Source organism: Anolis carolinensis, chromosome 3 (genome assembly GCF_035594765.1).
Source record: "Anolis carolinensis isolate JA03-04 chromosome 3, rAnoCar3.1.pri, whole genome shotgun sequence".
NCBI classification, from domain to species: Eukaryota; Metazoa; Chordata; class Lepidosauria; order Squamata; family Dactyloidae; genus Anolis; species Anolis carolinensis.
In genome coordinates this window covers 211,125,315-211,148,801 of record NC_085843.1, presented here as the reverse complement: position 1 = coordinate 211,148,801, position 23,487 = coordinate 211,125,315, and the positions used below count along the sequence as shown (strand labels likewise).

General features: G+C 42.3%; 1 protein-coding gene across 4 annotated transcripts in view; it reads left to right on the top strand.

The window, feature by feature from the left end:
- The first annotated feature begins 241 nt into the window (after positions 1-241).
- papss2 (3'-phosphoadenosine 5'-phosphosulfate synthase 2) overlaps positions 242-23,487 on the top strand; it is a 64,045-nt gene continuing 40,799 nt past the window's right edge. Inside the window, exon 1 of one of the 4 annotated variants that reach the window (XM_062977472.1) lies at positions 242-418. In XM_062977472.1, the coding sequence (XP_062833542.1) occupies positions 392-418 (27 nt within the window). In that variant the 5' untranslated portion in view covers positions 242-391. Of the gene's footprint in view, positions 419-2,087; positions 2,341-9,258; positions 9,332-23,487 lie in introns of those variants that run through there. The other 3 variants (XM_003224383.4, XM_062977473.1, XM_062977476.1) reach the window with 3 other exon arrangements.

Genomic DNA, 23,487 nt, shown 5'->3' with positions numbered 1-23,487 from the left:
TTTGCCCATGCCTGAGATAAGACCTGCATGGCCTCGACCAAATGCGGAGCAGAAGCCCGCCTTCTGTGAGGCGTTTGTGAGGTGAACTTCACTCAGCTTCGCTGGAGAGTGAGAGCCCACGCAGGCTTCTCCTCTCCTTGCCTTGCCTTTCCCCCTCCTCCTCCTCCTCCTCCTCTTCCTCGGGAGGGTGGGTGGAGCCCGAGGAAGAGGGCGAGCCGCGGGGCCGGTCCAGGAGGGAAGTGCGACGTGTCCCCTCGGCTCTTAAACCTTCCCCTTTCCCTGCCTCCTCTCCTTCCCTCGCAGGCAGCCTCCCCGAGCCCAGCCCCGCTGGAAGGAGCTGCTCCCTGGCCTCGCTCGCCCGCCCTCCCTCTCCTCTCCTCTCTTCTGCAACATGTCCGAGAACAAGAAGCAAAGGATGGTAAGTGCCGCCTTGCCCGCGCCTGTCTCCCTTCGCCCCCTCCTCGCCTCGCGCCGGCTCCTCATTGGCTGCTGCTTGTGCGCCTCTGCTTCTGCTCGGCTCCTCAGCACTTTGGGACTTCCACTCCCAGGAGCCTTCCTGAGCTTGGACAACGCTCGGGAATTCTGGGAGTTGAAGTTCAAAACATCTGCAAGACCATCGATGGTCCCAAAGTAGAGGCAGAGGGGAATTGGGGGGAAGTCTGGAGTCTCCAGTGGCACAGTAGTTAAACCGCTGAGCTGCTGAACTTGCTGACCGAAAGGTCGCCACTTCGAATCCGGGGAGCTGGGTGAGCTCCCGCTATTAGCCCCAGCTTCTGCCAACCTAACAGTTGGAAAACATGCCAATGTGAGTAGATCAATAGGTACAGCTCCGGTGGGAGGGTAACGGTGCTCCATGCAGTCATGCAGGCCACATGACCTTGGAGGTGTCTACGGACAACGCCAGCTCTTCGGCTTAGAAATGGAGATGAGCACCAACCCCCAGAGTTGGACATGACTGGACTTCATCAGGGGGAAACCTTTACCTTTTATATACGAGACACATGGTGAAATGAGCACCAACACTCAGAGTCGGACACGACTGGACTGGACACGATGTCTTTACCCCTTGTTGCCTGGCTTTGGGCAGGTGGAGGTCCAGGATGGAAATGAGTCTTCTTCAAGCCTTCTCTGGTAATGTGTTGTCAAAGGCTTTCATGGCCGGGATCACTGCGTTGCTGTGAGTTTTCTGGGCTGTCTGGCCATGTCATAGAATCATAGAAACATAGAATCTTAGAATTGTAGAGTTGGAAGAGACCTCACAGGCCATCCAGTCCAATCCCCTACAAGAAGCAGGAAAATCTCATTCAAAGCACCCCTGACAGATGGCCATCCAGCCTCTGTTTAAAAGCCTCCAAAGAAGGAGCCTCCACCACAGTCAGAAAGTTCCACTGTCGAACAGCTCTCACAGTCAGGAAGTTCTTCCTAATGTTCAGGTGGAATCTCCTTTTCCTGTAGTTTGAAGCCATCGTTCCGCATCCTAGTCTCTAGGGCAGCAGCAAACAAGCTTGCTCCCTCCTCCCTATGACTTCCCCTCACATATTTGTATATGGCTATCATGTCTCCTCTCAGCCTTCTCTTCTGTCCCAGAAACATTCTTTTCTGATGTTTCGCCCACATCTATATCAGGCATCCTCACAGGTTGTGAGGTCTGTTGGAAACTAGGCAAGTGGGGTTTATATATCTGGGGAAAGTCCAGGTTGGGAGATGGATATTCCACTGCAGACCGTCCTGGGCCCGGTTCTGTTCAACATCTTTATTAATGACTTAAATCATAAACTTCGGCCCTCCAGGTGTTTTGGATTTTAACTCCCACAATTCCTAACCAAATGTCTATGCGAAGCAAAAATTAGAGTCCATCTAGAACTACAAGCACTATCTCAACCAAAAATTGATTATTCACACTACCTTTACCTACCTTTCTACTAATTTAATAGCATTAATAGCTGACATGGTGGAAGCAATCATAATGGAAGCTGTCAAAATGTGATAGCTGGCAGGCAAAGCCTAAGATGCGGGATGGGACAGGATGGGGATTTGATCTGTATTGCAGGTGAAAACTGAGGAAACTGGAAATTGAGAGTGTCTCTCACTGGTTCATCTAGTCCAAGCCCTGCCAAAGAAACAATGGAAGAGGAGTAAAGAGAAGGAGCTGTGTCATTGTTAGACCTTGAACTTTATATGAACAAGACTGTGTCTGATGACCAAGTGAAAGTTCAATTAGTGCAAAATCCACACACTCCATTGCCAGGATATTTCCTGTGGATAAGAAGTGGCGACTAAGATTTCAACCCAAATAGTTCAGCGGATTTCCCTGGTTAGCCTACTCTTTTCATGTACAAGGTATGCTCTGTATGTACTGTGTGGTGTTTGGAGGAGAAGTTGGGGGTAAAGGTGGCCATCAGAAACTGGGTGCATTGGTTGCTAAACCATTTGTGCTATGGAAAGATACAAGTCTTCAATGGACACTAAAAAACAAAGTGCCATCAGAACAACTTGTGCTTGTGTTGTCGAAGGCTTTCATGGCCAGAATCACTGGGTTGCTGTATGGCCATGTTCTAGAAGCATTCTCTCCTGACATTTCACTCACATCTATGGCAGGCATCCTCAGCTTGGCTGAAATCTTCTTGCTAATTCACAATGGAAAATGTCTTGATTTAACCCATTGTCATGAGAAATGAAATAAGAAGAAAACAGAAAAAAAGAAATAAACGTTTGCCAGTTGTCCTTTGTGGCTGACAAGAACTTACTTAAAGAGGGTGTAATAATTCAGGATCTGTTGCCTGTGAAGAACTTTTGCACAATTGTAATTTCAGAGTGTTGTTGAGATCTCATGCCAACTCAGGAGACATTGGCCTGAAAAGTCATCTCAGGGAAAAAAGAGTTTCAACCCCTCCCAATTTTTTTTTCCTGGCTATGGACTTTGGTGGAGATGCAGGTTGGAGTCCTCTGTTTGGCTCTTCTCTGAAAGGTCATGCTTTTCTAAAAGTTATGATCTCCAAATGGTGTTTTCCAAAAGGTTATGAATGCCACTTTCCAAAACTGTTGAGGAGGAAGAGCATCCCACCTGACAGAGGGATGCCTCCCACCCCCACACCCCAAATCATTTTTATTAAGCATTAGCTTGAGTACCCAACGATACCTGGATTATCAGGAATAAGCATTATTATTATTATTATTATTATTAATTTCTATCCCACTTTTTTCCCAGGACTGGACTCAAAGCAGCTTACAGTATATAAAATCAGCAACAGTTATATAACATAAAAATACAATCATAAACTGCGATATATATAAAATAGCGGCTTATAATGTTATGAACCCGCCCCCCCAGCATCCATAAAACCCAAAAGCGACTAATACAAAACATAACTTTAACATTTAGATTAAAAACCTCAATAATATCCACTCATTTAAGATGTGTACAATGCCATTGCCAAAGGTCCACTCTATGGTTCACACATTGCACATCGCCGGTAGCTATCTCTCTACTGTTCTTTTTCAGGGAAAGCCTGCTTCTAAAGGAAGGTTTTAACCTGATTCCAAAATGAGAGCAGGGTGGGGACTGTTCTAACCTCTTTAAGGAGAGAGTTCCAAAGCCACGGGGACACCACCAAAAAAGCTTTCTCTCTCATTTCCACCAGCTCTACTTCTGATGGTGGTGGGACTCTGAGTAGGGCCTCTCCTGACAACCTCAGGGTTCATGTGGACTCATAGGAGGAGATGCGGTCTGCTAAATAGGCTGGGCCCAAACCGTTATGTGCTAACTAATCTCAGTTTGATCATTTGCAACTATTATTTTTTTGAAAAAGAGCCAGTCTTTCCTTTTGTTTTTTATGAATGCTCCCATTAGAAAATCCATAAGGATGTGGGTGAACTACAATTCCCAAAAACGTGGGTCAATGACCTGCCACTGTTCAAAGTTGGCTACATTGGGTCTGTGTGCCAAGTTTGGTCCAGATTCATTGTCGGCTGGGTTCAGTGCTCTCTGGATGCAGGTGAACTACAACTCCCAGATTCCAAGGTCAATCATCCCCAAACCCTGGTCATCTTGGATCTGTGTGTCAAGTGTGGTCTAGATCTGTCATGGGTGGGGTTCATAGGGCTCTCTGGAAGAAAGGTGAATTGCAACTCCCACTCAGATGAGTCAGTTCCCCCAGACCCCTCCAGTATGTTCTGTTTTGTGCCAGGTTTGGTCCAGACCCTCATTGGTAGGCTTCTGAGTGCTCTCTGGATGCAGGGTGAACTATAACTCCCACCCATTTGGGTCATTCCCTCCCCCCAACCCATCCAGTATATTCTGTTGGTCATGGGAGTTCAGTGTGCTAAGTGTGGTCCAAGTCCATCGTTAGTGGGGTTCAGAGTGCTCTTTGAGTGTAGGTGAAGGTCAGTCCTCTTTCCCCCAAAACCGCACTAGTATTCAATTTTCTGCATATTGGGTAAGTATGACAAGTTTGGTCCAGATCCATTGTTTTTTGGGTTATCAGTGCTCTCTGGGCCCCTTCCATACAGTTGAATAAAATCTCACATTTTCTGCTTTGAACTAGAATTTGTGGCAGTGTGAACTCAGATAACCCAGTTCTAAGCAGATATTTCGGGATTTTCTGCCTTGATGTTCTGGGTTATATGGCTGTGTGGAAGGGCCCTGGATGCGGGTGAACTACAACTCCCTTAAATCAAGGACAATTCCCTCCAAACCATTCCAGTATATTCTATTCATCATAGGGACTCAGAGTGTCAAGTTTGGTCCAGATACGTCATCAGTGGGGGTCACAGTTGTCTCTGGAAGTGGGAGCAAATAGGAAATCAGCCACAAAAGTACTTGCCCACATACATAGATACATACACACCTACCCATAAACATTGATTGTTATTACTATACTAGCATGGGTACCCGACACTGCCTGGGTTCTTTGAAAAGGTTAATTTTTAATTTAAAGTTGTGGATTATGCCAAGTTAACATCATGCCAAGTTAACCCCTAAAAACTCCATCAGTACTTAATGTTTGTTACGTTGTGCAAGTTTGCTCTCATCTAGATGCTTCATTGGTGGGGTTCAGTGTGCTCTCTGGCTGCAGGGTAAACTACAACTCCCACTATGGTGAGTCAGTACCCTCAAACCCCTCCAGTGGGTAGAGTGAGTCATGGGGGTTCTGTGTGCCAAGTTTGGTTCAGGTTCATCATCATTAGAGATCACCATTTCTCTAATTGTGGGTGAACTAGGAAGATCAGTTCCCCGCAAACATCTCCAGTAATCAAAATTTGACATATCAGCTATGTGCGCCAAGTTTGGTTCAGGTCCATGGGTGTTTGGATTCACAGTGCTGTTTGGATGTAGGAAAACTACAACTCCCCCAAATCAAGGTGAATTTCCCCCAAAGCTCTCCAGTAATTTTTGCTGGTATGGAGGGCTCTGTGTGCCAAGTTTGGTCCAATTCCACCTTTAATGGAGTTCAGAGTGCTAATTGATTGCAGGTGAACTATAAATCCCAGTATCTACAACAACAAAATGTCCAGGCCAATTCCCTTCAAAACCCACTAGTATTCAAGTCTGGTTCAGATCCATCATGATTTGGTTTCATAGTGCGCTCTGGATGTAGGTAAACTACAACATCATCATCAATCCCTCCAAAGACCTTCAGTATTTTTTGTTGATCATGGGGGTTCTGTGTGCCAAGTTAGTTCCAGGTACATCGTTGGTGGAGTTCAGAGTGTACTTAGATTGCATGTGAACTATACAACCCAGTTCCAACAACTTAATAGGAAAGGGTTAAGGGAGAGACAGTGGGCGGGGTCATGCAAATTCCACACCAATGGAGAGAGTAAGAAACACGGTGATGTCTGTGGTGGAGGAAAAACAAAAAATCTATGATGAAATTGTCCCTGTCTGAAAGCCTTCACTTGGGTGGGGAGCAGTATGGTGTTTGTGGAGGACATTGGCAAGACTCTTGTACATGATCATGGCGCTCGCTATAACCTGCAATGTAATTGGAGGGAGGGTTATTGGTGTCTCCTGAGTAGTTGGAGCTATAGCTGTTTGTGGAGGTAGGAGCTTGTCTGTGTAAGTCGGAGGTCCCCAAAGTAAGGCCCGTGGGCTGATGTGGCCTTCCAAGGTCATTTACCTGGCCCCTGTCCTAAACTTTAGACTTAGGGTTGACCTAAGTCTGAAACGACTTGAAGGCACACAACAACAACAATCCTAATTTTGGACTATTTCATCATAGTCTGGCTTCCCAACAGTCTGAGGGACCGTGAACCGGCCCTCCACTTAAAAAGTAAGTGGAGACCCCAACCATATACACACATACATATTTTCACTGTTATTATGTGTATAGACTGGAATTCTCGTTCTTGCTCATTCACCCTTTCTGACCAAAGGTTTTCACCCAGCAGCACCTAGTTCTTATGTATTTATGTACCTAGATTCTAATCTCTGGCTCCCAGAGACTTAAAGAGCAAAGGTACTTAACTTTAAAAGCAATAAGAGTCTACCTATCAATGCCGGAATGAGACATCTTTTTCCCAACCCTTTTATCCCCCCATCTCCAGGATTCAAACTAGCTTTCCTAATCTGGATATTTTGGATTGAAAGTCATAGCAGCACCAGTCAGCATAGTCTGTGGTCAAAGATAATGGAGAGTGTAGCCCAAATATCTGCAGGCTTGTCCACAGTCTTGAATGAATATACATGTCACAGATTTAAGTGCCCCTTTAGTGGTCCAATATCCTCAGTATAGTTCTGCCAGGCAGGGTGCCAGCTAGTTACTGAGTGTTGAGAACCTTGACTGTTTTAACTTGTTTATTGCCTTTGCTCAGAAAATAGCATCTGATCAGAAAAAATAAATGTGGCTTTGGACTTTACTGTTGTATTTGTTTTGTGTAGTGTTTAGTTGTTGAAGGGTTAGATTTGGGCCCTTTCTACACTACCATATAAAATCCAGATTGTCTGCTTTGAACTGGCAGTGTAGACTCATGTAATCCAGTTCAAAGCAGTTAATGTGGATGATCTGCTTTGATAGTCTGGATTATATGGCCATGTAGAAGGGGCCTAGGAAGAGCCTCCGGTGGCCTAGGGGATAAAAGCCTTGTGACTTGAAGGTTGGGTTGCTGACCTGAAGGCTGCCAGGTTCGAATCCCACCTGGGGAGAGCACGGATGAGCTCTCTCTATCAGCTCCAGCTCCATGCAGGGACATGAGAGAAGCCTCCCATAAGGATGGTAAAACATAAAAAAAACATCTGGGCGTCCCCTGGGTAATGTCCTTGCAGACGGCCAATTCTCTCACTCCAGAAGCAACTCAGGTTGCTCCTGACACGAAACAAAAAAAAAAAGGGGGGGGGGCTAGGATTTCAGGAGATCCTGGTTCTAATCTTAACTTGGCTGTGGAAATTTTGGGGTATGTGGGGCAAGCAAATCACACTCTCAGTTTAAGAGGAAGGCAATGGCAAAGCTCCTCTGAACAAATCTTGGCATGAAATCTCTGCGATTGGTTCTCCTTAAGGTGGCCATAAGTCAGAAAAAATTTGAAGGCACTCAACAACAATGCTGTGCAAACTATGAAAATAGCAACCTTCACAGTTATTGCTTTGTGTTATCTGCAAAGTTTTTTTTGCCTGTTTGCTTGCTAGCTTTTTCGTTTTGATAATTTTTTTGAGTCACTTAGTTTGTTTTCTGAGGCAACAAGTGAGTCATTATAAACAAATAAGTCAATCTGCAATTTCCTTTCTTTGATCAAGAAACCTAGCTCTTTAATAACAATCACCGAAATGCTGCAAATAGTGTGATTATTCAGTGATAAGGGAGAGTTAAGCAGTTCTTTGCATATGTCCAAAGATATCCCTCTCTTTTATATGTACCAGATGCTGAAAATGGACTTTAACTCCATTTAAGCCCTGTTTCAAAATAGGCAGCAACCTGAACATGTTAGAAATGACCTCTTTTCACGTGAGCATTCGGTTTGATTTTTGGCATCTACTTCAGCAATTTTGATATACACAGTGTTAAAAATATGGTCTAGATTAGTGGTTCCCAACCTGTGGGCCATGGTCCACTGGTGGGCCATGAGACCTAAAATTAGGTCCACAAGACATGCAGGGGAAAAAAATAATTGATGTTTTCATTTTTAAGCCTGATTCAGAAAATTGCATTTGATAGACCATATCAACTCTAAATTATTACATATGGTTTTCTGTGAGCGAGCAGATGGTGACTACTAGATGGCATATGTTCTGTATCAGAAACTAGAGCTGATGTGGTCTACCCAATGCAATTTTCTGAATCAGAACCCCAGATAACCAAACAAAATCTGAAGTTGGCTAAAAACTGAATTGTAATGCTTTTGGTACTAATATTGGAGAGTGGTCCCTGGTCAAGTGAGCCCCCGTCAAAGTGGTCCCTGGTTAAAAAAAAAAAAGGTTGGGAACCACTGGTCTAGATCCAGTGGTAATAAATGTAGTCGATTGGTGGGAATCAACACTTGTGTAAATTGTAACAATTCAGTGGGTCTAATCTAGAGAGGTACTCCAATTTGCACCTACTGAGGTTCCTGTCAGATTAGCTATTATCAAATAGAACAGATTTTATTCAAAACAGGGATCAGAAAGAGCTAAAGTAGAGGAAGCCAGAGATGGTTGCAGGGGAGGCAATAGGGTTTGCAAGACCTACCTGAATGGCTTTGGCAAGTAAACCAATATTCACACCCACAAAATACATATATACAGAGGCCACACAGTAGAGTCAGTGTTGTGATAGATTTACTGATTACAAGTTGATTCTTTACACAAATATATGCCAGATAATGTGGTTTTGAACTGTGCTGAAAGGTTGAAAAACAGACATTTATCAGAACTCTAGGGATAGAGATGGATTGCAAAATCTGGAAAACAGACAGGTCTTGGAAAAGTTTGGATGATAACTTCCAGGAACCCACAGTTGGCATGCTGGCAAGGGAATTCTGTGGGCTACTATCCAAACAATATTTCCAAGATGTATTCCTGGGACACAGCTCTTTGCCCTTTATCTAAGAGACTGGAGCTACTTCTACGTTGCCATAAAAAAATCCAGATTATCTGCTTTGAACTGGATTATCTGGCAGTTAGACTCATATAATCCAGTTCAAAGCAGATAATGTGGATTATTTTGCTAATTTGTATTATATGACTGTGTAGAAGCGGCCTGTGTTACGTTCCATCGCATTTCATGGGCTCAGTAGTGTTGCTTCTGTCTCCCTTGCAGTGCTTTCTTCAGAAACCAGAGATGAGAGACAAGCAACTAGAGAAGGATAGAAACCTTGGCAAGATCCTCCCTCTGTCATTTGACTGCTCAAGCCTAGGAAGGTCTCTAATCTCATTTGCTTCCTTTTTAACGTTTAGCTGTTTGACAAATTGGCACTTAACGGTTTTGTTTCCTAGACTGATTGAAGATTCACTCTGAGAATTTTGCAGTATACAATATCATAACCAAAACAAATGGGATGTTGCTTTTTATTGGTTTTACTTTTGTTAGTGAACAAAAATAGGAAAATGTTTGAAATTATTTGGAAGTGATACACATTGAATATCCATCATCCAAAATATTGGGGATCATTTTGAATTTTGGAATACAACCATATCTTGGAGATGGGTCACAAGTTTAAATGTCAAATTCATTTAGGTTTCATATACACCTTATACACATAACTTGAAGGAAATTTTATACACAATATTTTAAACAATGTCCGTGGAACAAAGGTTGGGCTCACTGAGGGCCCTTCTACACAGCCATATAACCCAGGATATCAAGGCAGAAAATCCCACAATATCTGCTTTGAACTGGGTTATCTGAGTCCACACTGCCATATATTCCAGTTGAAAATGTGGGATTTTATTCAGCTGTGTGGAAGGGGCCTGAGCCACCAGAAAGCAAAAGATGTCTTATCTCAGCCACCCATGTGAGCAATTGTGGATTATTTCAAATTTCAGAATTCCAAATAAGCGATGCTCAACTTGTAATTAGATAGGAGGTCAGGACAAAAAATAGTATACTGAAGTTTTGGAATAGGAACTTGAATCACAGCAATTAAATCTGTCCTGATACCTGCCTGAATGTCACATTCTCTTCTTGTTTTCTTTCTTCAAAATAATTGGGGAGTCAGCACTAACCTTGTCGGAGCCCACATTGAGAAGACCAAGAAAATGTTCCTAAGCAACAACGTAATATTTTGCTTTGCTTGGGATTTTTGCAGACATGAACAAGTATGTGAACATTTTGAGACTTCATAGATTGAAAAGAAGGGTGGTGATTGAAAGTTTGCAGTGTAATTGACAGCATAGACCAGAATTCATTTAGGGACAGAAACATGTGTAAGTCTTCTATGTGGGGCCAAACAATCACCACTGCACGATGGATATATTCGGCTGATAGCAGTGGAAGCAGAGTTGCACAGCATGTTCACCGGTGTCTTGTCTTTGCAAATTGTGCATTATGATTGTGCGTCTTATATTTTGCATTATGGCTATACATCCTATACTTTGCATCGTGTGCTGGGTATTGCAATTGGCAGCCAGTCCTTCACGTGTGTTGCACAACATTGCTATTCTGTATAGAGATTGCATAGTGCTGTTGTGGCATAAACTTGCATGTGGATATATATGCAGTGTTAAGGGAATGCTGGATTAAGGCCAGAGTTTACTTTAGAGCTTTCCAAAGTGTGTGTCATGGTATTTTAGTGTGTCAGCTGCAGTGTGTAGGTGTGTCAAGAGACCCCTGAGTCTATGTGAAGTAAGCAAAAAAGCATATATTTTAAAAAATATAAATGAAAGGTTTTCATGATATATGTTGTGTCCTCATACATTTTGTTGCTAGTAAAACCGAATTACTGTGTGGTGAAATGATGCATGTCTAAAAAGTGTGTCACCAGCATGAAATATTTGGAAAGTTCTTGTTTACCTATTAACCATTGATACCTTTTTTGTCTTTAGCTGAATAATATCTTCAGTGCGAGAAGTTGGGAAATTTGTATTTCCTGCAGAAATATTTACTCCAATTTTTGGAAACAGTGGGTCTGTGAATCTTGAGGGTTTTTGTTTGTTTGTTTGTTTGTTAATGAAGTGTACCAGATGGATATATACTCAAAGAATTTAGCTTGGTAAACTTCGATCACTGCCTCAAAAGCAGTTAGGATTATTTACATTGTCAGACAGTGAATCTAAGCTGTCACATTTCTGGCTATATAGCGAGGGCCATGTCTCCAGGTTAAGTCTTCCTAAACTTCACACCTCACAGATGTTTTGCACTGAAAAACCTGTCATTCACACACTTAAATGAAGTGGGACATTCAAACCTGCCATGACTTCCATTGCCTACATTTTGCTTGCTTTTAACCTGTTCATTGGAGCCTCCGGTGGCCTAGGGGATAAAAGCCTCGTGACTTGAAGGTTGGGTTGCTGACCTGAAGACTGCCAGGTTCAAATCCCACCCGGGGAGAGCGCGTATGAGCTCCCTCTATCAGCTCCAGCTCCATGCGGGGACATGAGAGAAGCCTCCCACAAGGATAGTAAAACATCAAAACATCCCGGCGTCCCCTGGGCAACATCCTTGCAGACAGCCAATTCTCTCACTCCAGAATCAACTCTGGCTGCTCCTGACACGAAAAAAACAAAAACAAAAACCTGTTCATCATTTTCCAATCAGAATTAATCCTTGGGCCCACTGATCTTATTAAACCTTCATTTAATAAGTTCCACTTTAGCTATCTTTCTTCCTAGACTAAGAACCTTAATTGATTTTGGCTGAGGAAAATGATTCATCATTTCACTTTTTGTCTGCTTGTTTTTTCCTAGCACTTTCCTTTTTAAGGAAATTTGAATGGCTATAGAGTTGCTAGATCTCAATGCCTGGCCCTCATTCCCCAGTTTGACCTGGAAACCTTAGGGCCCAGGATGATGCTGAGTTGGCAACCATAAGTGGGGGCCCTTCCACACCACCGTATATCCCAGAATATCAAGGCAGAAAAGCCCACAATATCTGCTTTGAAAAGCCCACAATATCTGCTTTGAACATTATCTGAGTCCACATTCAGATAATGTGGGATTTCCTGCCTTGATATTCTGGGATATAGGGCTGTGTAGAAGGGCCCTAGCTTTTTTTTGACTATCCATTGGCAAGTGAAGACCTATTTATTCCTTTGGGCAAGTGGGAACTTAACGCAGTAAAGCCACCGTAACATGCCTGATTTTGGGAGCTAAGCAGGGTCAGCTCTGGTTAGTTCTTGGATATGATACCACCAAGGAATACCAGGTGCTCTAGGCATGGGCAACCCGCAAAATTCCCTCTGATAATTCATTGCCTAAGAAAACCTAAGAATTTAAAGGGTTGTCGCAAGTCAACAGGTAACCAAAGTCCCTTCCACACAGCTGTATAAAATCTACATTGAACTAGATTATATGACAGTGTGGACTCAGATAACCCAGTTCAAAGCAGATATTGTGGATTATCTTCCTTGATTCCAAGTTATATGGCTGTGTGAAAGGGCCCTTAGAGACACATACTCCCTTTCCAGTGAGACCATAATTATTTTTAGCATAATGATCTTGTCTTAGTTTTGATTTATTAGTTTTAATTCTGTTCAGCCCCTGTAATAGAGAGGACAACAAACAGCAAAACTCAAGGCCCTTCCACACAGCCCTATATCCCAGAATATCAAGACAGAAAATCCCACAATATCTCCTTTGAACTGGATTATCTGAGTCCACACTCAGATAATGTGGAATTTTCTGTCTTGATATTCTGTGTGGAAGAGCCCTCAAAGGAGTTACCGGTATAGGCAGTCCCCAGGTTACTAACATCCGACTTACAAATGGCTCATAGTTAAGAACAGGGGTGAGACAACAGGAAGTGAGAGAAATAGGGAAATTCACTACAGAGTGTTTTGACGGGGAAAAGGCGTCTTCACTGAAGCTTTCTCACCAATCCTTGTTTCTATGACAAGCCACATTTTTCAAAATCCAATTAGCACAGGGAAAGTGAGGTGACATCTTCTGAACAAGAGCACAGACAGCAAAACAAACACCACAGGAGTGTTAACCCTTCCCTATGCTATCCAAACTCACAACTCACAAATATATTTTTGGTCTGGAATTACACTTAAAATGTTCCTGTTCTGATTTACATACAAATTCAACCTAAGAACAAACCTACAGAACCTATTTTGCCCGTAAATTGGAGACTGCCTGTATATCAAAAGAATAATGTGTCTTTTGATCAGTTTGGAACAGCACTAACAGCTATCTCTCGGTTAAATCTCACAGTATTTAAAAACATGATGTAGACGGATACTTTGGGGATTTGTTTACCTTTAATTAAACACATTGGTGTAGTCCAGAGTTCTCTTGTTGCAAGGCAATTTTGCATGGACCACAGTGTGAGTGTACTGATAATATCAGCACATGCACAGCAAGATATCCAAGACCTCCTTTTGTGAAAAAAGGAAGAATGCCTTTTTGTTCTTCCAATGTCTGGTTTCAAGGGCTCTTCTGTGTAGAAAATCACCAGCTTACCTTTCCTGTAGCCCCTCGGCTCAAGGATTCTTTCAAGAAAACAGTGACTTGAGTTTCACTCTAGAAGACATCATATGTTATCAGTGTTGTCCTTTTTCTTCTTCTCCCATCATCTTCTTCCTTCCATTACCACTGCATGCTGCCGCTTTTGCCCCCTTTCATATGCTGCTGTATCTTTCTGCTCTATCAAAATTCTATCAAATATCATGTGGGTTTAAAAAAAAAAAACAAACATGATTATCTCCAAAACAGTCAGAAAGCTGTGAGTGGGAATATTAAGAACCTGGGTTAAAAAGCAATCAGATACAAAAAAAATCTGAATGGAGCCAATCAAAATAATCAACCCATAGTTATTAATTACACCCATTTGTGCTACTGCTTATAAAATACAAAACCTGAAATTTCATATCTGGTTGACTTTAATGACTTTAATGAGAGTGTTTTGAAGCCCACGTGTATAGTGTAAGCTAGAATTTCTGTCCTCTTCACTGCACCATATTAAGAATTGTAACATTTTCCTGTTCACCGTTTTAAAAGTCAAAAGTGCATTGTGCTACCTGTTGGACTTTTAAAAGACAACCATATGGCTCTCTTTGGCTGGGAAAATATTTCATAATGAAGCAAGATCAAGCAGAGAGACAAAAGGCAGGGGGAAAGGGGTGGTGGGGAAAATCCGCTTCTCCTACTGTTTACTATATTGAGACAACAACCTCAGGTGGAAGATGCTGGGGAATAAATAGTGCATGATAGTTGGCAATGAGACAGTGATGGGCAATTCTGCCATGGTCAGAGGCCAATTTTTATTGCCACACATTTCCTAGAGTGCTATACCTGAATGTTCAATAGAGATTGAAAGTAATGTGATGTCACTCTTGCAGAGGAAAATATCATACCTATCCATTGGAGTTGAGGCATTGTGCAGCAGTTCAGACTGTTTTGAGGTGATACCTCAATTCAGTGTTCATAGACTCTTAGAGATGGAAGTGATCACAAGGGTCATCCAGTCCAAGCCCCCTATCCCGTCGGATGGCCATCCAACCTCTGTTTAAAACCTTTCAGAAACTGAGACTCCACCACTTTCTGAGGCAGCATATTCTACTGCCAAACATCTCTTACCATCAAGATATTTTTCCTGATGTTCAAGTAATTTTTTTCTTTGTCAACAGTACTCATTGCCATGTCTCTTAGAGCGCATCCAGACAGCCCCTTTAATGCAGGACTTCCCACCACAAAAAGGAGGCTGTCCAGATGCTTTTGAAAACATGAATAAATTTGCCACAAACCAGAAAAACCCTGGTTTGTGTCAAATTAATTTCTTAGCAGGTTTATTCCGTGCCTTCCAGGAAAGCCTGGAACACTACTTCTGCTTCTGCAGTCCAGACAGAGTCCCGCGGTTTTCCGGGCTAAATTAGCCTGGAAAACAACAACGACACCTACCTCCTCCTCAAAAGCTGTCGGACCACTCTAATGGAGGCCCAGTAAGTTAATTTACTTCTCAAAGGGGTTTGGAGGACTTTTGGAGAGGGGGTCAGAGTGTCTGGGTGTTCTCCTGGAAAGTTCCAGGATTAAAAAAAAACAAACACGTTTTTTAAACGCAAATGTTTCCTGGATAACTGTATGTGTGGAACCACCCTTAGACTGTGGAGCAACAGAAAACACATTTTTCCACTTCCATGGGGGTTCTGTGCTCCTAAACCCAGTGAATGTGGAGGGCTGACAGCACAAGGATACTTTCACTTAGTTTTCATGATTTCTGTGGCACAATTGTACTGCCTTAGTTTTGCAGTTCTTCCACAAGAGAATTTCATTACTCTGCTGTTTTGCAGCCTCTCCTTATTAGGGATATTGTTTGGCTTGAAATAAATGGTTGGAGAAGTAGCCTCATGGGACTTGTTATGATCAGAAGGCTATAAAATCATTTTAGCTAATGCTATGAATACAGTTGTTTATTTACTGTACTAAGTGGTTTTGCAAATTGCAAGGTCTAATTCATTTAAATAATCCAGTAATATAGGCTTGCATATTATTTACAGCATCATATATTATGTAATATATATATTTGTGTCCACATGTCTTATATTTTAATGCCTCCAAAATCTTTCTCTGGTGTGGAAAAGCTAATTTAGAATACAGAAATCTACATTCATGAACCTTGATTAATATTCTGTGCACATTGTTTGATTTTATATCTATATATCTACATCTGTGGCTAAATCCTTCCATTTACAAAGGCGTCCTTGTGTGATCAACTACATTTAATTCTTAGTCACTACAAACAATCAGCTGTTTGCGTATGAGGTTTATTATCAAAGGAATTTGGTCTTTGTACATTGATCCTGTCAGAGGAGGAGAGTTAACTACAGCGTGTCTAAAGACATTAGACCGAGTGTGTGGCCTTGTTTTGTAAAGAATAAATAGTTGCTTTGACTATTTTGGTAGCTGAGAAAATGTCTTTAAGATGTTCATACAGTGAAGAATATCAGAAAAATGACTGCAATACTCAGAGGTGGTTTTGATAGTTCCTTCCTCTGAAATATAGCCTAAAGCACTTAGTATTTGAGTGCAGCCTCCCATCCAAGTACTAACCAAGGCTGACTTTGTATAGCTTACCTCATTTTTAAAAAGCACAGAAAGGCTTCATACTCAAGCAGGTAGATAGGGTTTTCCATTTTAATCCAATAAACCACATTTGTTGCATGACAAACAGATTTTGTGCTGTCCTATTGAGATTTTTGGTTTAGAAAAAAAACACCATCTATGTGTGCAAAAGCTACAGTGGGAAACTCTGGGTGCATCTACACTGTAGAATTAATGCAGTTTGACACCACTTTAACTGCAATGGCTCAGTGCTATGGAATCAAGTGAGTTGTAGTTTTAGAAGTTCTTTAACCTTCTCTATCAAAGAATACTGCTGCATCACCAAACAGTTGAACCTGACTCAGCACATAGAAGATGGTTTTGAAAGGCAGCAGATTATAGAGACGTCTTCATAGACCTGTCAGCAGCCTATGACACTGTAAATCATCGCCTTCTCCTGGGAAAACCTATCATATCATAAATGACTATCACCTCACCCGCTTCATAGGAAATCTGCTACAAAACAGGAGCTTTTTTGTTGAATTCCAGGGCCAGAAAAGCAGATGGCAGAAACAGAAGAATGACCTGCCTCAGGGGAACATACTTGTTCTATCAGTATTTAACATTTATACAAATGATTAGCCACTGCCAGAAGGGACAGAGAATTTCATCTATGCCGATGATTGTACCATCACCGCCCAAGCAGGAAGCTTTGAGATGGTTGAGCAGAAGCTCTCTGAAGCTTTGGGTGCTATTACTATCTATTACAGGAAAACCAGCTGATTCCTAATCCAACTAAAACACAGATGTGTGCTTTTCACTTTAAGAACAGACAAGCATCTCAAACTCTGGAGATTACCTGGGAAGGAATCCCACTGGAGCATCGCAGCACACCCAAATACTTGGGAGTTACTCTGGACCGTGCTCTGACTTACAAGAAGCACTGCTTGACTATCAAGCAAAAAGTGGGTGCTAGAAACAATATCATACAAAAGCTGACTGGCACAACCTGGGGATCACAACCAGATACAGTTAAGACATCTGCCCTTGCACTTGGCTACTCTGCTGCTGAATATGCATGCCCAGTGTGGAACACATCTCACTACGTTAAAACAGTGAATGAGACATGCTGCATTATGACAGGACGTCTATGCACCACAGTCTGAAGAAATTATACTGTTTAGCCAGTATTGCACCACCTGACATCTGCCGGAAAGTAGCAGCCAACAATGAAAGGACCAAGGCAGTGACATCTCCGGCCCATCCTCTGTTTGGATATCAGCCAGCACACCAATGCCTAAAATCAAAAAAATAGTTTTCTAAGATCTACAGAGGTACTTGCAGGATCACCTCAGCAAGCGAGAGTCTAAAAGTGACAGGCTAAAATCCAGAACCTCAAGCCATGGCTGATACCAAATGAGAAACTCCCTCCTGGAAACAACTGTACTCTCGGTTTGCTTCTGACATGATAAATAAATAAATAAATAAACCAAACAATTGAGCAATGGTAATTAAAATGGTGTTGAATTTCATTAATTCTACAGTATAGAGCCAACCTGATTTTATAGTTTCTTACAGTTCTACTATAATTCCCTTATCAGTATAAGAGATGCAAACAGTGTGATGTTAAGAAAATCAAGATTTGTACTTTTTGCTGCTATACATATATTTGAGCACACCATGTACAAAGCAAACATCAACTGGGAAACAAAATCATATGTACTTTCTCAGTAAAGATAACAGCTACACTATGAATTCTTATCTCCATAACTACCGTAGCTCTGGTAAAAACAATAGTATGCTGTTTCCTCTTAATTTACTTCTCTTTTCTGGGTACCTTTTGCTCAGCTACAACGCCCTGCCTTCATGTAAAGATCATAGTCATAGAGGGTAGCTTGTGACTAGTGATGAAACAGGTTGGCACAATAAAGTAAGATACATTATTTTTATCCACATCTATCACTAAAATCTTAATAGAAGACATTTGGAAATATCTGATCCAATTTTAACTGCTGCTAATGACTGCTCAGCTATGCATTGGGATAGAAAATTGAAGTAAGCTGAAGACAAATGAGGGAAAGTGGATGGATGAGAGAGAAGCTGGGACACATTAAAAGCAGCTGACAAAGTGAAAAAGAAAAGAATTTTTCAATACAGTCTCTGTCAGATCACAGCTGTTGAGGATTATGATATAGTCTGCACACCACAGACTTGGGGTGCATCTACATTATACGAGGGCTATCCAGAAAGTAGGTTACATTTTGGATTTTAAAAAGGATAAAGTATAGGAGAAATCATTTACCATATGCAGCTGAAAGACACATCCCAATACTACAATCTCATGTAATCCCCATTGTTGAAATCTAGGCATGTCTCACATAGATAAATGAGTTTGAAAAGTACTGCTCCAGTAAATTCCCTGCTTGTGTCCTCAGCCCTTCCCCCTTCTCCCTTCCTGCAGCGTAGCCAAAACGCTGCACTGCCAGCTACACCCCCATTGTTGGAAACGGAGGAGAAAGGTGGCAAATTTACTGGGGCAGAACTTGCTGACCGAAAGGTTGGCAGTTCAAATCCTGGGAGTGGAGTGAGCTCCCACTGTTAGCCCCAGCTTCTGCCAATCTAGCAGCTTGAAAACATGCAAATGTAAGTAGATCAATAGGTACCGCTCAGGCGGGAAGGTAACAGCACTCCATGCAGTCATGCCAGTCGCATTACCTTGGAGGTGTCTATGGACAACACCGGCTCTTTATCTTAGAAATGGAGATGAGCACCAAACCCCAGAGCTAGATACGACTAGACTTAATGTCAGGGGAAAACCTTTAGCTTCTTTTAATTCTTGTAATTTGAATTTCTTGTTTTTTGGGCTTGGTCCCATGTAAGCCACCCTGAGTCTCTTCAGAAAGATGGAGGTGGGTTATAAGAATAAAGTTGTTGTTGTTGTTGTTGTTGTTATTTTAGGAAGTCTGGTCATTAACTGGTTTGAAGAGAGATCAGTGTAGGCACAGGGGAGACAGAGGCTTAGAAAGGAAGGAGTGGAGCTCCAAAGGCGCTTGAAAAATGTACCAAAATGTTCAGCACCTTCTCCCCATTTTTACGGAGATCAGGGATGTTGTGCGGTAGTCACAAAAATGACACCAAGAATCTAAGTGTAGCCCAAAGGCATCCTTTGTCTTCCAATGGCTTAAAGTGATAAGTAATTAGCAATAAAAGCTGTGATACACTGTATATAATCTTTATAATTGTCTGGTGTTCTTGAACCCAGTCAGACACAGTAATTGCATCACTTGATACAAAGTAAGAAGAGCCAAGGCTGCTCAGAAAAAAATGCAATCAAATAGAATGAAACGGAGAGTGCATGAAGTGCATAGTACAAGATATAATATGGAAAGCAATCAAAGTCAAGTGCAAACCCCCCTGCCCCAACTATGACAGGAGTAGTCCAGCTGTTACCATTTGCATGTCATATGATACTGCTCTGGACATTTCAGTTGGGTGCATTTAGGTCAAAACAAACATTTAGGAAATCTTTTTAAATGGAATTGAGTGGAGAATCTTTTTTCACCCAAGAAAAGATTGACAATCCCATACAGCAGTAAGAGAAGCAGTGGATGAGAAATGGATGACTTGGAGGATGCAATAGTGGCACTGTGTGTGTGTGTGTGTTTGCCTGTCAGTGATGTATATCTCAAGAAACAGGTGGGATAGGCAGAGATTCACATATGTTGATACCAATAGTGGTGTATTTAGTGTGAAAATTGTGTAGTTTAGAGCTTTCCAAACTGTGTGTTGTGACATGTTAGTATGTTAGCTGCAGTGTGTTATGCAGTGTGTTATTTATGAAATATGCAATAAACCAATCAATTGACACCCCACACCTGTAATAGCTGCAGGTGAGATACACCAATAAGCTTCTGTACTGTCCTATTTAGACCCTTGTGCTTGGCTCATGCAATAAGTATTTGGAGAAAAGATTTCAGTGTAACTATCAAAATGGCATCCATTTTATTTTGTATAAAAAGCATCATTTTATAGCATGCTAGAATACATCATCATACTTTAAAATATCTTACATTTCCAAGATTTTCCTTTGGATTGAATTAATGGGTGCCTGTGAGCATAACAAACAATATATGTTTTTAAGTATTCATTTGGAAGCTTACGTTCAGGGTCCAATCCAGAAAAATGAATGTGTCTAAAATCTGGCTGTTGTTTATTCTTCAATTTTCAATGTACAGATGACTTTAAAGTTTATGACTGCAGCCTGGTCATCACCATTTTGTAGACTGAATCAGTGTTTCCCGTGAGGTGCATGACCACTCATTCCAAGTGACTAAGAACTTGTGTTCCTGGCTTGGGGCCCTTCCAGGCAGGCCCTATATTCCAAGATCTGATCCCCGGTTTTCTGCTTTAAATTGGATTATATGAGTCCACACTGCCAGATAATCTGGGATAAACAGAAAACCTGGGATCAGATCCTGGGATAGCAGGCCTGTCTGGAAGGGCCCTTGGTCATCCTGTGATACAACAATATGTTACAGCAGATTTTATGCTTTCTGATGGGCGATCTACATCAAGTCAGTTATATTTTCTTTTTATTTGGATTCACCACACACCTAGCAGTTCAATTACTGAACACCTCTAGCCTAGTTTTTTCAGAGACTTCATATCAGCAAGGTACACAAAACTTTGCATAGCATAGTTTGTATAGCTGTAAATTATGAACCAAGGTAGCACATCAGTGAGTGCCTTCTGGTGCAAAATCCAGTTATAGTTCCTTGCAGCCTAAAAGAAATTCACCAAAATCACTCATTATTCATATATAAAAGCTCCATTATCTGGGTGCCAACTTCCCAAAACTTAGGTTTTCACTGTCATCTGTACCTGGTTTACAATTGAGGTCAATTCTATTCTAAACAGATATCATAATGACAAGCCATGGACTCTAGTGTAGTCAGCCTATATACTAGAGTGTTTCATTTGTCAAGCTATGTGGTTAAAAAACAGGGTAAAACACTGTTTAATTCATGGTGGTATGCATAATGTTGGGAGCCTATGTAGCTAATTTTGGCTGGAGCTCATCCAAGAAAACATGTTTCCTATGCCAGTGAATTGCCAGGAAGTGTAATGTAGTCCCCTCCCCCTTCCAGTATAATTTTTCAAATAAAAGATAGGAAATAGGTAAGGTACAAGACTAGATTCAGAGTAGCAACTTGTAAAAAACATCTTCTATTATTGTCTTCTTTCATTGTCATATAATCCAAAAAAGGTTTATGCGGTGTTAAAAAAGTGAAAAAAAGTGAAAAGCATTTCTTATCTAGTCTAAAATAAAACAATAGGAAAGTGAGTGTAGAGTATATAGAAACATAGAAGATAGGAAAGTTAAGAAATAGAAAATAGGAATCCCTATCGGACACTTCCTTCCCTAACTTTGCTGCTTTCTTCATAATCAAAAGATCTATCTTTTTTGTCTTGTGTCTCCTTATTTCTGGTAGCTCAACTACTAGATTAATTGGTGAAAATTGAGTGAAGCTGGGTGTTTGCCCTGTGTCTGAGGGCCCTATATCTCAGGATCTGATCCCAGGTTTTCTGCTTTAAACTGGATTATATGAGTCAGCACTGTCAGATAATCTGAGAGGAACAGAAAACCTGGGATCGGATTCTGGGGTATAGGGCCTGTCTGGAAGGGCCCTGAGTGTTTTTGTTATCTGAACCTTTTGTACTTCACTCACCAAGAAAATACCATATATACTCGAGTATAAGTATAAGTATACTCGAGTATGTAAGGGGGGTGGGAAGAGGGTGGGAAGTGCCACCATCTGGCTTGTTCAATTGGCGCAGTCAGGCTGACCCAGCTAAACAATGGTCAGGGGAGGAGAGTGGGGGATGTGCAGAGGATGGGGGGAGTTCTGCCAGCCATGGAGTCACCATTGGGACGGTTATAGGAAAAGGGAGGTACGGGAAAAGGAGACCAAATGTGTTAATTGGGCCTAGGGACCTTCAGAGATCATTATTAGTTCCAAAACGTATTCCAAAAGGGTCTCCTGACAAGGTGAGTCTGGGTATCCGGGATGGCGGACCTGATGGATTAAAGCTGGTGCTGTTGAATGCCAGATCAGTTAATGGGAAAACAACCACTATAAGTGATCTGATATTAGAAGAGCGAGCAGACCTGGCTTGTATAACAGAAACCTGGTTGGATGAGTCGGGTGGGCCTAACCTCACTCAGCTCTGTCCTCCAGGTTACTCTGTTCAGCACCAGCCAAGATCCGGAGGGAGGGGAGGTGTGGTTGCAATAATCTATAGGGATTCTATCCCCGTGACCAGATGCCTCATCCCGCAATCTACCTCATTTGAAAGCGTCCACCTGCGGGTAGGAGACCGGGACAGTATAGGGATATTTGTAGTGTACCGTCCACCCCGCAACACTACAAACTCCCTGACTGAGCTAGCCAGGGTGATCTCGAGCTTGGTGTTGGAGTCTCAGCGGCTTCTTGTGCTGGGAGACTTCAACATACACGCAGAGACCACCCTGTCGGGAGCGGCTCAGGTTTTCATGGATACCATGGCAACCATGGGACTGTCCCAAGTGATTTCTGGCCCTACCCACTGTGCTGGACATACATTGGACTTGGTATTTTGCCAGGGATGGGAGAATGGTGGTGGTGTGGAAGAGCTCTCGTTAGTCCCACTGTCATGGACTGACCACCACTTGGTCAAGTTTAGAATTACTGCAACCCCTAACCTCCGCGGGGGTGGTGGACCCATTAAGATGGTCCGCCCCAGGAGGCTTATGGATCCAAATGGATTCCTGATGGCTCTTGGGGATGTTCCCGCCTCCTCGGTAGGTGATTCTGTTGATGCTCTGGTCACTCTCTACAATGGGGAGATGGCCAGGGCAATAGACACGATCGCTCCAGAGCGGCCCCTCGCAATGCGCAGAGCTAAACTAGCGCCCTGGTACTCCGGGGAGTTGGCAGAGATGAAGCGCGAGACGAGGCGTCTAGAGCGTGTGTGGCGAAAGCGACGGAGCGAATCAAATTTAGCACGGGTTAAAGCCCAAAGGAAAACATATTGCAAAGCAATGGCTGCTGTAAAAAAAACCTATTATAGTTCTAGAATTGAGGCAGCCAAAAACCGTCCTGCCGAGCTTTTTAGAACTGTCAGAGGGCTGCTTAACAACACCCCTCAAACTGCGCCCACAGATGATGTGGCAGAGAAATGTGAAGCTTTTTCCCAGTTCTTTTCAAAGAAAATCGCTTTGATTCGTTCCGAGCTTGACGCCACAGTTGATGCAATCTCCGAAGATGTAGCAAGAGCACCTGCTTGTCCTATTTTGATGGATTCATTTCAATCTGTGCAACCCGAGGATGTGGACAAGG